General features: G+C 38.8%; 1 protein-coding gene across 1 annotated transcript in view; it reads right to left on the bottom strand.

Annotated features, from left to right (window-relative positions):
- Positions 1–392: 392 nt before the first annotated feature.
- Positions 393–14,966, bottom strand: part of sik2a (salt-inducible kinase 2a) — a 29,148-nt gene continuing 14,574 nt past the window's right edge. The window contains exons 7-15 of the mRNA XM_065284143.1: positions 14,279–14,505; positions 12,692–12,844; positions 12,281–12,436; positions 9,090–9,306; positions 5,275–5,538; positions 4,671–4,831; positions 4,458–4,577; positions 2,591–2,685; positions 393–2,492 (exon numbers count right to left, since the gene is read on the bottom strand). Coding sequence (XP_065140215.1) covers positions 2,102–2,492; positions 2,591–2,685; positions 4,458–4,577; positions 4,671–4,831; positions 5,275–5,538; positions 9,090–9,306; positions 12,281–12,436; positions 12,692–12,844; positions 14,279–14,505 — 1,784 coding nt within the window. The 3' untranslated portion in view covers positions 393–2,101. The remainder of the gene's footprint in view (positions 2,493–2,590; positions 2,686–4,457; positions 4,578–4,670; positions 4,832–5,274; positions 5,539–9,089; positions 9,307–12,280; positions 12,437–12,691; positions 12,845–14,278; positions 14,506–14,966) is intronic.

Raw genomic sequence — 14,966 nt, 5'->3', positions numbered from 1 at the left:
TATCAAATTTAAGTGATTTGTGCATAAAACAAGCAAAAAAATCTGCCAATGGGGTATGCAAATTTTTCTTGAATTTAGTGTTTAAGAAAAATTTTCAAGATTTTTTTGCTTTCACCATTGGCTTATTTTTTGGGTTGTTTTATGCACAAAATTACTTAAATGTGATATTTTTGGTCTAAAAACTAGACTTTCTTGCTCATTAAGAAAAAGCATCTAATTTAAGAATTTTTAGATATTTTTACTGAAAACAAGACAAAAATACTGAGAAAATTTTGTCTTGAACACTGCAAAAAATAGAATGTCTTACTTAGTTTTTTGTCTTGTTTTCTAATATAAATATCTGAAAATTCTTAAATTGAAATATATTTACTTGGTAAGCAAGTGGCTTAAGATATTAAGTCTTGAAATACATGATGAAAATAAAGTTTTTTTTACTTCAAACAAGTCAAAATATCTGCCAGTGAAGTAAGAAAAATACACTTAATTCCGGTTTCAACTTAATTCAATAAACTTAATGTAAGTTTATTTTTCTTACTGCACTGGCAGATATTTTGACTTGTTTTAAGTAGAAAACCTCATAATTTATTTCAAGAAACAAGACTTAATATCTCAAGTCACTTGCTTACCAAGTAAATGTATCTCAATTTAAGAATTTTTAGATATTTATATTACAAAACAAGACAAAAATACTAAGTAAGACATTCATTTTTTGCAGTGTAGCTTTACAGTCTACTTTCAATTTTCTAAAGTAGTTATTGATAAGCCCAGAGTATAGTCGCCAACTTTCAAAAGTACTTGAAAATTATAGTTTATTGACTTTGACGCATGGGCATTGCGACAAAATGCAATGCATCTCCTGGGCTACATAATAGAGGTCTTCATGGGTCCACTTAGATCGGAAAAACCTGAGGTCCGAGCAGGTTTGGGTCTAAAAGTTAATGTGTGCCTTGGGCACGGGTCGGGTATAACATTGGCGGCATTGGTTAATTTAAAATGAATGTTTTTGCCGAATGGACCAGAGAAGACCGGAACTGTCTTGTGTGTGTATTGACTCATTTTTCAACCCCTTTTCTGTTTGCCAAGAGCACTTGCGACATCGTGTGGCTGGCAGTAGGTTAATTTTTGTTGAACAAGGCCTGTCAATCAATTTTGAATGCACATTGTAGCAGTTACCTAGGTGGCGTCGTTAGATAACAAATGAAAATAAATGGAGCGGCTGGCCAAATTGGTTGCAAGGCCAATGGGGTTTCTTTCTGTCTGACTGGGGCATGCAGGGCTGCAAACTGCACACACGTCATTTGCATTTACATTTGGGTCCAATCGGGTAAAAAAAAATCAGCACTAGATCGGGTCAGACTTGGGTCTGATTTGCATGGGTCGTTCTTGTATGATTCGAGACATTTCAGGTCGGGTACATTTCTTTGGACCCATGAAGACCTCATACTATATTCTCCTGTGTGCGACAATACGCGTATATTGCACGCGGGGTATCAAAAAACTGGCAGTAAAAAAATGGAACATACTCCGGACTTGAGTCAACATGAAAAAAAGTCAGTCTACTTAATACATGTTCCTGGTCTGGAAGTTTGTCACATTGCAGAAGTACAACTGGATGGAAATGGCATTTATGTTAATGTTATTTATTTAATTAGTTTAAGTACTAATATTTACACATTTTCTCTGTTAATAATCTATTATTAAAAATTCCACAATACTAACAATAAAACTTGAGTAGCTACTGATAATTTAAGGATGAAATATAAAAACACTGAAACTCGTTGAGCTTGAAAGTATTACAGGAAAAAAGGAATATTGCTTTAATACTGATCGAAACTCTAAGGTAGCTGCACTGTTTTATTTGTGCTTACCGAACGCATTTTCAAGACACTAACACATCTCAAATAACTTTTTAAACAGAAGGTCTGTAATGGCCTACCACAGGACCAAGTGCACGAGATGGTAAGGTCTGGAGGTTTATATGTAGCTGAACACGAACCATGGCATCCTTATTGACCCTGAAGGTTTTCTTCCATCAATACTTCCCTAAAATGAGTCGTGCCTGAGATCCAGCCTCAGAGTGGCTTATTTAACCAATAAACATTTAGTTGACGAGTACACAGCCTTGCGGGCCCTCTGCGGTCTCCATCTCACAGTCCAACAAGGGAACCTCTGGAGCGGGCTGGGGTGATGGAGACTCCGCTTTACCTGGTGGGAGGCCTGGATGGGTGGGACTCCACGCATAAAGAGGCTCCGGAGGGAGGGACGGTGTATAGCGTGTGTGGCCGTCTGAAGATTTGGGTGGAAGTGCCGGAGGCCAGTCCGAGTAGGGGGCTGATTTGGTGCTGGGCTCCAGAAAGGGGGTTAGGGTCTGGGTCCTTGTGAAAGAAGGGGGATCTTGAGGAGGGGGGTAAGGATCCTCTGCCAGCTGCATCTGGTGGAAATAGGCCTGGACCTGAGACTGCTTCTGGAGATAGAGCCGTTTCTGCTGTAGTCTGCTCGTGGGGTCACAAATAAACATGAATGTCAGAAGTTAAAACCATCAGCCGTTCTGGGGACGTTCCATAAGATTGCAAAGGCAGTCGTTTCTGACCTGTGCTCTTGTAGTTGTTGCTCCAAAGTGCGTGGTGCAGCCTCTTTACAAAATGCCTGACCACTTCCAAGACCACTAGACAACTGACTGGCCCTCTAAAAAACAAGGCATAACAAATAAGAAAGTTCTTGACCTTCTTTGCACTTCTCTTTGGGGACATGTACACCAAGGCGTTTACGCCTGCGTATGTTCCTGTGGAAGCGCTGTGCTTTTCAAAAACAGCAGCAGCTGGTGGGATTTGTCCACCGCTCTGTTTTTCAGCATTTCAAACGCTCGGCTTGTCAATGTCACTTTTCGTTCAGCCATCAAATCACAGTGGAGGAGGGGTGGGACAAATACCACAACATCCAACCTGTGCGTCGTTTAACGACTGATAAACATAACTAAATATCATAGCAAACCAAAACGCTTAGCTGAAGAAACGCTGGCAAGAACGTTTTGGTGTACACGCCCCCTTACTTGATCTCTTACAAAGTTGCATATGTTGGTTTGTACATGTTGGTATGCAGGTATCTCCACTAGGTTGATTAACAAGCTTTACTAACAAGACTTCCTTGGTCAACTAGCTTCAACACTACAACCATTTTTGGTCAACAATTGAAGCAGAACTTCTTCCAGAAGTTGCACTTGAACTTTTAAAAATGCTGGGTTGTTTAAACCTATGGTTGAGTCAAATATGGACATCTAGGCTAATTTAAACCAGCAATAGAGTTTTGTCCATATTTGACCTAGCCATAGATTGTAACATCCCAGAATTTGTCCCAAAGTGTGGCTAAGTTGGTCCACCAATAAACCAACACTAACCTACTCCTTAGTTCACTGCAAACTACACTTTAAAAAAGCTGGTTTATTTTTTATGCTGGGTAAATATTGGACAGAACACACCTTAAAATTGACCCTTTGCTGGGTTGTTTTAACCCAACTGGTGGGTTACTATAGCCGTTTTTCCATTGCATAGTACCCTACGGTTTAGGTCGGGTCAACTCACCTCACTTTGGCTTGGTTAGCTTTTCCATTGAGTTAAGTATCACTTCAGAGTGGGAGGGATTATAGGCGTGTCATTATTTTTGCGCTGCCTACTGCTGTGACATCATACAAGTGAGAGCGCAGTGTTTTTCCATACATTAATTAATTAATTTCTCAGTCCACCACAAAATTAAAATTGACCACTACAAATAAATGCTTGCACATTGCGTTTATTACTACCTGTGTCTCACATGACGGCTTCTGTACAAACACCCGTGGCGTCAGTCGACGCACTCCGCCGAGCCTCATTTAAGTTGCATTTAAGCATATATGTGGACGTGCGCAACGCGAATGTGCCGCCACAAACTGAAAGTCTGGAAAAAACCTGGTATGTAACCTGTGGATGTTTTTAAGTTACAGCAAAGCACAGATGACAACAGGTTTGCTCGAGACAGCGCAAGCTAGCACGAAGGTAAAGCTAATCTTTTACATTATAGCGTTGACGCTAGTAGTGACGATTCTCTCAGACCAATCAGTAATCTACAGTGTTTTCGCGTCACGTTTTGGTATCAGCTCGGCTCGCTTGGAACCCCAACCAAGGTAGTAATAAAAAAGTATCGGGTACTACATACTGCACCCAGTGGAAAAGCTTACAAAAGTAAGTTGACCTGACCCAAACCGTTGGGTCATATGCAATGGAAAAGCGCTAACAACATAACAACAACCCAACATTGGGTCATTTTTTACCAAGTATGTGTTCTGTCCAATATTTACCCAGCATGGGTAAAAAATAACCCAGCAATTTTTTGAGTGTAAGGTTGAAGATTGCACGCAATGTTTTTTTGGCACCAATGTTAGGTCTACTGGCATTTTAAGATAAGGTCTTATTCAGTTATCATACCTGTAGTCTCTGAGCGAGGTACTGGGTCTCCAAACTCTGCCTTCTGGACAGCATATAAGGGTGCATCTTACCAGCGAACACTGTTGAATCTTTTCCACTTGGACATTGGCGTCCGTCACCCTGAAATGATTGAAAAGATCAACATAATCAACCATAGAGACACAAGTTTTAAACACTGACACTTAAGATTCAAACAGCAGTATGACTGGTTACCTGGTGACTGTATGGATGATGGGGGTCTAGTAGCTCCTGCGTGTTAATGACGACATTTGTATTTCCTCCAGCATCGCCTAACACGATCTGGGCTTTGTTTAACTCCAGGATGCCCTTGGTTCTGGCAAGGTTCTGGAGGTGCTGCCTAAATGCCCCTAAACCTACAGGTGCGATAATACAAAGCGTCAGATACACCAGAGGAATCATTTCTGTGTTTGCTGCAGAGGTGGTCTGACTCATAGTTTGGACTACGGCTATAATTAGCCCCGAAGTGAATCACTGAGATTATTTTCAGGTTTAAAAGTAGACGTTATTCACAAAAGGTCAGATTTCAGTCGCGATGAGTGTTTTGTGTGGTACCGATGGATCTACTAAAAATACCGATGCAAATAGATGCCTACAGTTACCAGGATAGAGGCGGTCACACCAGATATTTCGATCCATTCATAGGTATACAAACGTGGGTAAATGGATGTGCTTGTTTTATTGCTTCTACAGATTTGTGCAGTGAAAAGACGTTTGACTAATAAAGAAAATAAACTCACTGATCAATGAAACACAAGTTTCAAAAACTAAATTTAATTTTGCTGTATATTAGTCTGACCTTGTGTAAGGGATGTATCAGATGCCCGGCGCCCCTCTCTAAAACTGACTAGTGAAGGATTATGAGCATCCTGCCCTTCTGGATTGGTCATCTGTAGGGTTGGGTCAGGTGGCTTCATGTTGAGGAAGACAGGAGCGGTGGAGCTGGCAGGTGTAGAGTTTAATGGATCTTTTACAGCCGAATTCTCCTCAGGCAAGCTGAAGTCACTTTGAGTTGAACCCATGCTGTATTCTGAGTCCATACTGCCCAGGGATGGGTTAAGACCTGTGAGTACATGAATGAAATCTTCATTGTTTGAAAGATTTGCTAATAATGCAATGCTAACAGTAGTTAACTTACAGGCTATGAGTCCAAGCGGGAGGAATTATGATAATGTCAGTCTTTACTACATAACCAATCCCAGGAAGTAAACTTCCCAGGAAGTAAACAATCCGTGAGTTTGTTGTAGTCCAAGAAAATAGATTTACGTTGGAAGCTATAACTCACGTCATCAGACATGCAAAATCGTGAATCAGACCATAGGTGGCTTATAACTGTACCGCAACCTTTGGAACCAAGTCAAGTCACAAGACGAGATGCAAGTCATCAACTTTAACTCTTTTACACCATTGACGAGTTTTTCTGGCAATCCGTGTTTCCGCTATTATCCACCAGGGGGCGCTCTTACCCAACTTATAAAACCCGGAGGTATTTTCTTAGGGCAAACAGTTTGCTCCGAATCTAGGCTGCATTCCCCGAAACCTTCTTAGCTCTACGTCGTTCTTAAGTTGTACCTTAAAGGAATATTCCATTTTCTTAAAAGAAAAATCCAGATAATTTACTCACCACCATGTCATCCAAAATGTTGATGTCTTTCTTTGTTCAGTCCAGAAGAAATTATGTTTTTTGAGGAAAACATTCCAGGATTTTTCTCATTTTAATGGACTTTAATAGAGCCCAACAATTAACACTTAACTCAACATGTAACAGTTTTTTTCAGTTTTTTCCGAAAATGGACTAATCCTTTAAGCTTTACCTTTTCGTTAATACGTGTTTCCCGAAACGTTCTTAGTTACGTATCCCTTTTCTGTAAGTCATACTTTCGGAAGGTTGGTCTGGAGCACTCTTAGCTATACCTTATTCCACTTGACTCCGCTAGGGGCAACCACTTTGATAAAAGCTTACATTGCAGTCTATATAACTAAATATTTAAAAAAAAAAAAAAAACGTTGCAATACACTCCACATTCAATATTTTTATATTTAAAGAATAAAACATTCACATAATTAGACATCATTACACTGATGGTTGTTAGAATTTTAATTATGTTTCTGAAAGGAACATCAGCTTCGAACTATTAAATGCTACAGGCTTAAGAAACTATTAAAAAAATATATTTTGGGTGGAGGAGTTGGTGAAAATATTGTAGTTATACAGCGAATCTCACTATTTCATTTGTGCATTTCATATCCGTTAAATCTTTAAAAAGCTGCATATATAAATCAGGTAAAATCGCTTTTACGGGAGCACTACATCACAAAATCAGAATTGTTGTTTTTTCTAATTATGATTATTAATGTTAATTCAACTTTGCATCAAAGTTTTTTTAATGTTTTATAACTTTGAGGCAACTGCATGCATAAACATTCAAAAGAAACTGCTCCACTTGATTACTGCTTGTATCTCCTAAGGTCAACAAATTTTCCACATTAAAACTAATCAAAGCTAAAATCTAAAGCAATCATAATATATATTTATTTTTTAATATATATTCTTATATTTTATATTCGAGGTAGACAGACAGGCTCCAGAATCCGCATCGTAACCGCGCTGCTTGGGCATCCAGTGTCCAAGCACAATAAACGAGTGAACTAATGAACAACAACAGTTTGTTTTATATATTTTAAGTGTAATGCAGCGCCAAGTACTTGCAAGACCCACTTTATTCCCCTGTGCAACGCACTTATTGGGAACCCCTAATATAATTTATCCTTTCAAGTGAAGGCATAGCGGATGCAATGGAGCAGTTTATAAATGATACGTTTGGAAATGAAGTTGCGGGTTTTGCACGGATTGATATAAAATAAAATATACAAGGTTGAATTTAGTTGTTTGCAATTTGAAATATTTTTAAGATATAAGATATTATTAATAAATTTAACTATTTCTGAAATGTTTCTTTAATAAATAACACCGCTATCTCATAATGCAGCGAAAACCTATTACATAATGTGAATAATTGATTGTCGAGCAATCGATATCAACCTATTCAGCACCATCGCCATGGACAGCACCTGGTAACGTCGTACGTAAGAAAGTATACCTTAAGAAACCCGCTAAGGTACAGTTTGGGAAACACGCCAAGAAAAGGTATACCTGTAGTTAAGGTTTAACTTAAGAGTCTTCGTAGCGCGCTAAGAGACAACGTTATCGGGAAACGCAGCCCTGATCACTATCAAAAGTTCTTTTAAAAAACTCAATTACCTCAGCTTTTTGGTCAAAATATTGTCTTTTTGAAGAAACCTATATTTGAGAGGTGATAAAAAAATAAAGGTAGCTTTTTTGTTTGAAAGCACAGGGTCTGTTATTTCATTTGATATATTATATGTTTATATATTTAAAGAAGAAAATGTTCTGAAAGGCTTAAACCTTTGTGAAAAAAAAAATGCTGGCGGTCGCTGGCAACTTAAAAAAAAAAGCTGGTGGGGAAAGAGTTAAGCTTTAAAGGAACAGTATGTAAGAAATTTATATCAATAAAATGCCCCTAATATGGCACTAGACATCATTTTCATTTCAAATACTTATATCACTCACAACAGTGGTCTGGCCAGGATATTGTCTTTTAAAAAATGGAGTTGCAGCTCTCAACTGATGTTTATGTTGTCATGTTGTGTATTGGCCACCAGTTGTGTGATTGCAGTACCAGTTTTTAGCCACAAGTTTTGTGATTGCAGTACCAGTTTTGGCCACAATCCTACATACTGTTCCTTTAAGTCTTAAAGAAGTCATTGGTGATCTTTGCTCAAATTAGTGTATCCGTATTTATAATCTCATTAAATGATATGACGACATATAAAGTGACATGGCACTGACTGTATATGATTTCCGCAAAAACACAAAATATTCAATATTCAGATTCTTAAATAAATGTAAAAGTGTTGTTGAATGTTGTACGTTAAATGTTTAGATGATAATGTGCAACTGATCGCTACATTTAGGGGATATGCGCTGCAGACTGGATTTACAAGACTTTAATTCATTCGTTTATCCCGAAAGAAATGGAAGTGACACAAAAAGTGAAAAAATTTATTATACTTAATAGTTACATACACAATGCTCATTTGGTGAAAGAAATAATCAAATTAAAATTATTTTAAATGGTCATATTGCTGCTTGCCTAATGTGCAATTTTTAGCTTTCTAGTTTGTAAGAATTTATCTAATAATTCTGTTGCACCAAACTTTAAACCTTGTCTTAAAAAAAGGAGGTTTACATTTAACCCATCATTTTGATCATGGATTTAAGTTATATTTAAGATTAACTTTAGTCTTGTTACACCATTACTTTAAACTCAGTCTCGATTATTGTATAGTTTAATAGACGTTTAAATAAAATGAAATGCTCATGCATTTAAATTTGTGACTTACTAATCAAAACATTAGAGGTCTTTCCGGACACAGGCTCAAGTCCAAGTCAAGTCTTGAGTCATTGCTGTTAAAGTCTAAGTTCAGTCTCAAGTCTTCTTTAATCAAGTCACAAGTCATCAAATTTGGGACTCGAGTCCGAGTTCGTGGTTACATAGTATAAAGTCTGAGGTCCAGATCTGCAGTACTAACCTGTGATGGGCAGCACAGGCGGTTGGTTGGTGACCTCAGACAGAGTATGCCTTCGTTGACTAAAGCGAGCAGCATTAAAGGCGGTGAGAGGCACAGCGTGCTCCTCCTCTGCCTCGATACCCTCGTCAATGGACGTCTCCATAACGTTACCAGGCAGAGAGCTGCTGACTTTGCGGGCGATGACCGGCGGGAGCGGGTCCAGTAGGTACCCGTTCACCTGAGATATAAATGCACACATTATTTTGGGTTGAAACAGCTCAGCAACTTCTAAAACTGACAAGTGAACTGGATATTAAAGCTGGGTTTTTGAGTAGTTTAACCTTAAAAACCCTGCTGCTTGCTAGCTATAAGCTTTATGAGAGCTTTACCTCTAGGCTGGTATTTACATCATCCCTGCTTTTCTTTTTGTCTGTACGACTGCAGGTCCATGAATCCGTCATCATTTTTTCTGAATTATGTAATGCTGCTCTGTCAAATCAAATGCCCACAGGCTGCCATCAGCTTACATGAATTACAATAAGCCAGCTGAAATGCTTTTGTAACACTGTGACCTCAGCTTGTTTGAAAAGGTCGCTATCTCACCATCTGTTGTTAGGCTGAAATGATTGACTTTTATTCATCTGGCAAATTCTTTTCAAAGTGACTTCAAAATATACATTTGATTAGTTTGTGTTTTTACTAGTAGCTCAACCCTTGATCCTTCCTGATGTTGAAGCACATGAATATATAGAAGCAAACAGGTGTGTGCTTGGAGACCCAAAAGATGTGTTAAAGTTGCATGTCAATAAAAAACAGTATCTATGGAGATTGCCTCGCCACAGTCAAGGTGCAAATATCGTAGTCGCACTTCACACGGATAGAAAGATGGCACCCAGTGCTGATCACTCGGCACTGACACGTCAATGGTATTTACAACGGCAGGGGCTGTGCTGTTATGTAACCACATGCAGCAAATCTGACGTGCTGCTGTTACAGTCACAACAGAGTGCAAAAAAATAAAAAAAATAAGTCCATGCAGGGCAAGTCCAGCCAATACGAACATTAAAGGGACTGTAAGAAGGATTTTAAGTATTTTATTCATCAAAAGGAGGCTTCCATGTCGTTACGCCGTATTGATAAAGTAAATGCCTACCAATGCGTTTTCACAACGCGTTTTCATTCAGAACACGTGAATCAGCTGAAACGAACAAAGAGGTCAGTGAGTACATAACGGCTACCGTAGTTGCAACACGCATTTGGAAAAGCGAGGCGCTAGAGAGCACTATTCGTTTGAATGCAAAATACAATTTCACCACTAGATGGGGTAAATCCTACTTACTGTCCCTTAAATAACAAAATCATTAGGGGTACCGTAACATTTTTTCAGGGTGCAACATGCAAAGCGCATTTACCCGTCATGTGTGTGGCTTGTCATGTCAAAATAAGTGTTTGGCGCAGATGCTTTGAATTCGTGTATGTTAAAAGAGACGCTCATGTTAATCAATTAATCTCATGTTGTGTAATCAGAGTTTAGTGTTAAGTTAAGGGCTCGTTATAGTTGTGCGTAGGTCCTACGGCGTAGGTTCCGCGTCGGTTTTCATTTATATACTTTTGCGCCGACATCCACATCGACGTGCAAACACGCGTGTAGACCGCTGGTAGGCTGACTTTTGTTGCAGTTTGAGTTAAATCACTCCTCAACTTCACCGTCGCAAACGGAAATACCTATGACGTAGGTTTTTTCCCTGACAGGAGGGGTTCTGGTGGACCAATCACAGAGCTTGCGGGCCGCGTAGAACTGTCTCGCTGTTAAACATTTTGCAAGGTGCACGTCAGGTTACGCAGAGCATACACATGGCGTAGCTACATTTGAAAAAACTTATCTCTGAAGAATTTTTATGTTAATCTGCAATATCCCATATTTAATCTGAAAAATACCCATATTTAAAAGTTTATAAGCAGAGAAAAAAAATATAGATAGGATGAAACGGTTTTCCCGCCGTTTTTTTTGTTTATTGATTGTTTAAAAGCAGAGGGTCTGTTCCTTTATTTGATATATTTGTATGTTTATATATTTTTAGAAGAAAATTATCCTGGAAGCCATTTTGTGAAAATCACAAAAAATGTTGGCGGGCAACTTTTCAAAAAATGGCTGGTGGGGAATGAGTTAAAGTTGCAAATGAAATTGAAATGTTTTGGAATGTTGCGGGGATTTTTTACAAATGGCTTTTTTTTAAAAAGCGTCATTTAAAAAATATTTATGTGCCCTCATAATATTTAATAAAAATGCAAATCTCCTCCCCTCCTAGAAACGATCTCTTTACATCCCGTCATATTGTGTGGCGGGTGGGCGGAGTCCGGGAAAAGATCGCAGCGATTAGCAAATAGCAACATGACCCAACTTCAAGCGAGTTGAAATCAGTTCTCAATGGACAAATTCAAGTCCAGCCCTACTATTTTTCATTTCAGAAGACGTTTCACTTGAATATACGTCACCATGGGGAAAATTAGACAATCGCTTCTTCTGTTTCAAGGCAACTTTAATATTTGATAAATTATTTTCTCTACAATATTTGAAAATGGAGACAGACCAAAAGAAACGATTTTTATAAATCTGGAATGAATCCAAAAGGCATTGCATTATGCAACACGAGTTTAAAACAGAGGATTAAAACTAATATTAGAAAATTTTTGTGTAAGTCAGAAACGGTAAGCTGTCCACCCCACTAATACCTCACAAATAAATCTTTTATTTACCTAAATAAATCTTTGTCCACATATCCACAACCACACAGTAGGCTATATAACGTCATACATCCCAGCCCATCATATACTCTACATTCCCTTGGTGCTGTCTGAGTCACATATGAACGAGTAGCATTAAATGCGTACGATATACCTACACTGACGCAAAACCCCAATGGCGTGCGCTGAAATCATAAAGGGATTTTTTCATATCTACGCAGGTGATATTTTAGGCTACAGCAGCTCTGCAGAGATATTGGTGGTGAGTAATGAAGAAGAGATCAGGCTGAGGAACTTCACACGCTACAAACAAAAGCTCCCACTGTCGTCATACAGCAGCGCCAATGAGTAACGCTGCTATTTAAAACATGCAGCTTGAGCTTATAAAATATAGCCTCCAGCCCTAAAGAGAGAGAGGCATCGGTGTCTGTGCAATCACAATATACTTTAAGTAAAATATATTTGACCTTGGGAATGCCCACATCTTCCTCCATGAGGGTCTGGTCTAAAGCAGGGGTTTGTGGGAAAGTAAACGTATCTGTGGCGGACTGCAGCAGGACAGGAGAACGCAGGTGATGTGAAGTCTGTGAATGGGTGCCTACTTGAGATTGAACTGCGTTTGTCTGTAAGAAAAAGATAAAAGATGATTTGATGTAGAAAACACTAAATCGCACGCAAGTCACAGTATTGCCACAGTGCATTTAGTGTTGCATTCATAATAAACGAAACCCATGATGTCACATCGACATATTTACAATGATTTTATTGAAGGAGGAAGAACGGTCGGATTCCAGTTTTGTTCCTTGTGATTCCAGTATTTACATTTTTATACCATTGCCATTTCAATATGTCTGGGTAGACTTCACAGATGGGGTTACCTTGACAACAGTCTGCTCAGCGACGGTGCTAGGGCGGCGCTGGCTGGCGTGCAAACGCTGTTCCACAGGGAAACTGCTGCGATGCGCTTTCAAGCGCTCCACAAGCAGGTAGTAGATAGCAGCAAAGTGGTTATAGCTTTTGTTCTGGAGAGACTGTGACAGGAGAAGTGAGAACGGGAACACTATGTCAAATTTTACAAGAATTATGTTTTTTTTTTGTGGAAAATGACATTTACAATTCAATGGGAAGAAATGCTTAATGGAATCAAATAAAATATTCAATCCACCACAGAAGGGGTTTGAAATAGTTAAAGGATTAATACACTTTTATAAAAAAATTCAGATAATTTACTCACCCCCATGTCATTCAAGATGTTTATGTCTTTCTTTGTGCATTCGAGGAAAAGTTCAGTTTTTGAGGAAAACATTACAGGATTTTTCTCCATATACTTTAGTGGACCTCAACAGTTTACAGTTTCAACGCAGCTTCAAACAATACCAACCGAGGCATAAGGGTCTTACCCACGGTTCATGATTTAAAAAAATGTAACCACAAAAGGCACTGTGGTTACATTGTGTCTCACTGTAGTCCATTAAAATACAATTTGGCGAATAAAGCAATGAAAAACAACGTAACTTTTTTATGTGAAGGGAATGTTTATACTGCGCCATTTGGAATTTGCCCCCCGTCTCTGTGTGCCCGTGTTTAAGTGCACTGAAAAGTTGCGTTTCAAAGAGCAAGCGAACATAAAATCTTTCTGTTCTTGACAGGGCACATACAAACAAAATGATATCCACAGTATTCTTTTTCTAATAAAAACATTTCTTTATGTCTTAAAGTGTATGTACAGTTTACAGTCAGAAACCAGTCTGTGCTTATTTGGTCTTAAAGAGACAGTAACCTCAATTAACCTACTTAAGTCTGTGTCATTAATGTTAATCAAACAACCCAAGACAAAGAGAAAATCACAAAAACACTTAATTTATACAATAAAGACAGTGTTATTTTTCATTTAATTTAATATCTCTTAACCTAAAGCTAATTTTAGACCGTACTTAATGTACAATTTTCTTCTTTTTTATAAATGTTTGTAATTTCTTTATTTGTTATAAGATTTTTCCCACCCCTTTTTTTGCTGAACCAATGATCCGATCCGTGCCTCAAAACATATGTAACGCGTGACCTTCGACATGATTACATAATATGTAAGGTCGCGCTGACAGGCCACACGTCTAGTGCAAGACGAGAAGTTGTGGTTTAAAAGTACATATTTTTTAGTTTTTGTAGAAAATGACAATCGTTTCGCTAGATTAGACCACTATGCCTCGGTTGGGATCGTTTAGAGCCCCTTGAAGCTGCATTGAAATTGTAAACCGTTGAGGTTCACTAAAGTCCACTATATGGAGAAAAATCCTGGAATGTTTTCCTCAAAAAAATTTGATTTCTGCTCGACTGAACAAAGAAAGACATCAACATCTTGGATGACATGGGGGTGAGTAAATTATCTGGATTTTTTATGAAAGTGGAGTAATCCTTTAACCTAGGTAAATGGAATAACAATCCGCCTTTTGAAACAATAAACTGACCTCAATGGTCTTCTGCTGGTCAATGCCGAGGCTGTGCATGAGTCTGAGCACTTGCTCGCTGTGTTCACCCAAGCCTGTTTTACTATCGCTGGGCAGGCCTTGTCTGTACAGCACAGGTCTCTGAGACGGGACCTCCTGCACCATCCAGCGGTGCTCTTTGATCTGACTCAGGGACAAGCGCTTGGCTGGATCCAAAACTAACATCTTTCTGATCAGATGCTCACAGTCTGAAATTGGGTTAGAAAGAGGGCTTTTGGATGTGTGATGAACCTTCAACATGGACAGGTCTGATATCAAAGAGGTTGCATAAATAAATTAACAAAAATATTTGGTGTGCCACCAGTTAAAAGTCACAAAAGAATGATTTTCTGAAGCCAGTTTACAGGCTCTTTTTCTTAAAGCGATACTCCAGCCAAATTTCAAAATACCCAATGATGTACCCTACTGAAAAAGCAAAGCTGTCGATCTGGTTTAAGCTGGTCTCCCAGCTTGGTTTTAGCTGGTATTGCTGGTGTGTAGGAAGCTAGTCTAGCTGTGTTTTGGTCACTTTTTAATCTGGTCTAGCTGTGTTTTGGTCACTTTTCAACTGGATTTAGCTGGTCAGGCTGAAAGACCAGCTGACCCACCAGCTTGACCAGCTTTGCCAGGCTGGGAAGACTTATGCAGCTTATGATGGTCTTAGCTGGAT

The sequence above is a fragment of the Paramisgurnus dabryanus genome, chromosome 5 (assembly GCF_030506205.2).
Source record: "Paramisgurnus dabryanus chromosome 5, PD_genome_1.1, whole genome shotgun sequence".
NCBI classification, from domain to species: domain Eukaryota; kingdom Metazoa; phylum Chordata; class Actinopteri; order Cypriniformes; family Cobitidae; genus Paramisgurnus; species Paramisgurnus dabryanus.
This window is presented reverse-complemented; position numbering and strand designations above follow the sequence as displayed.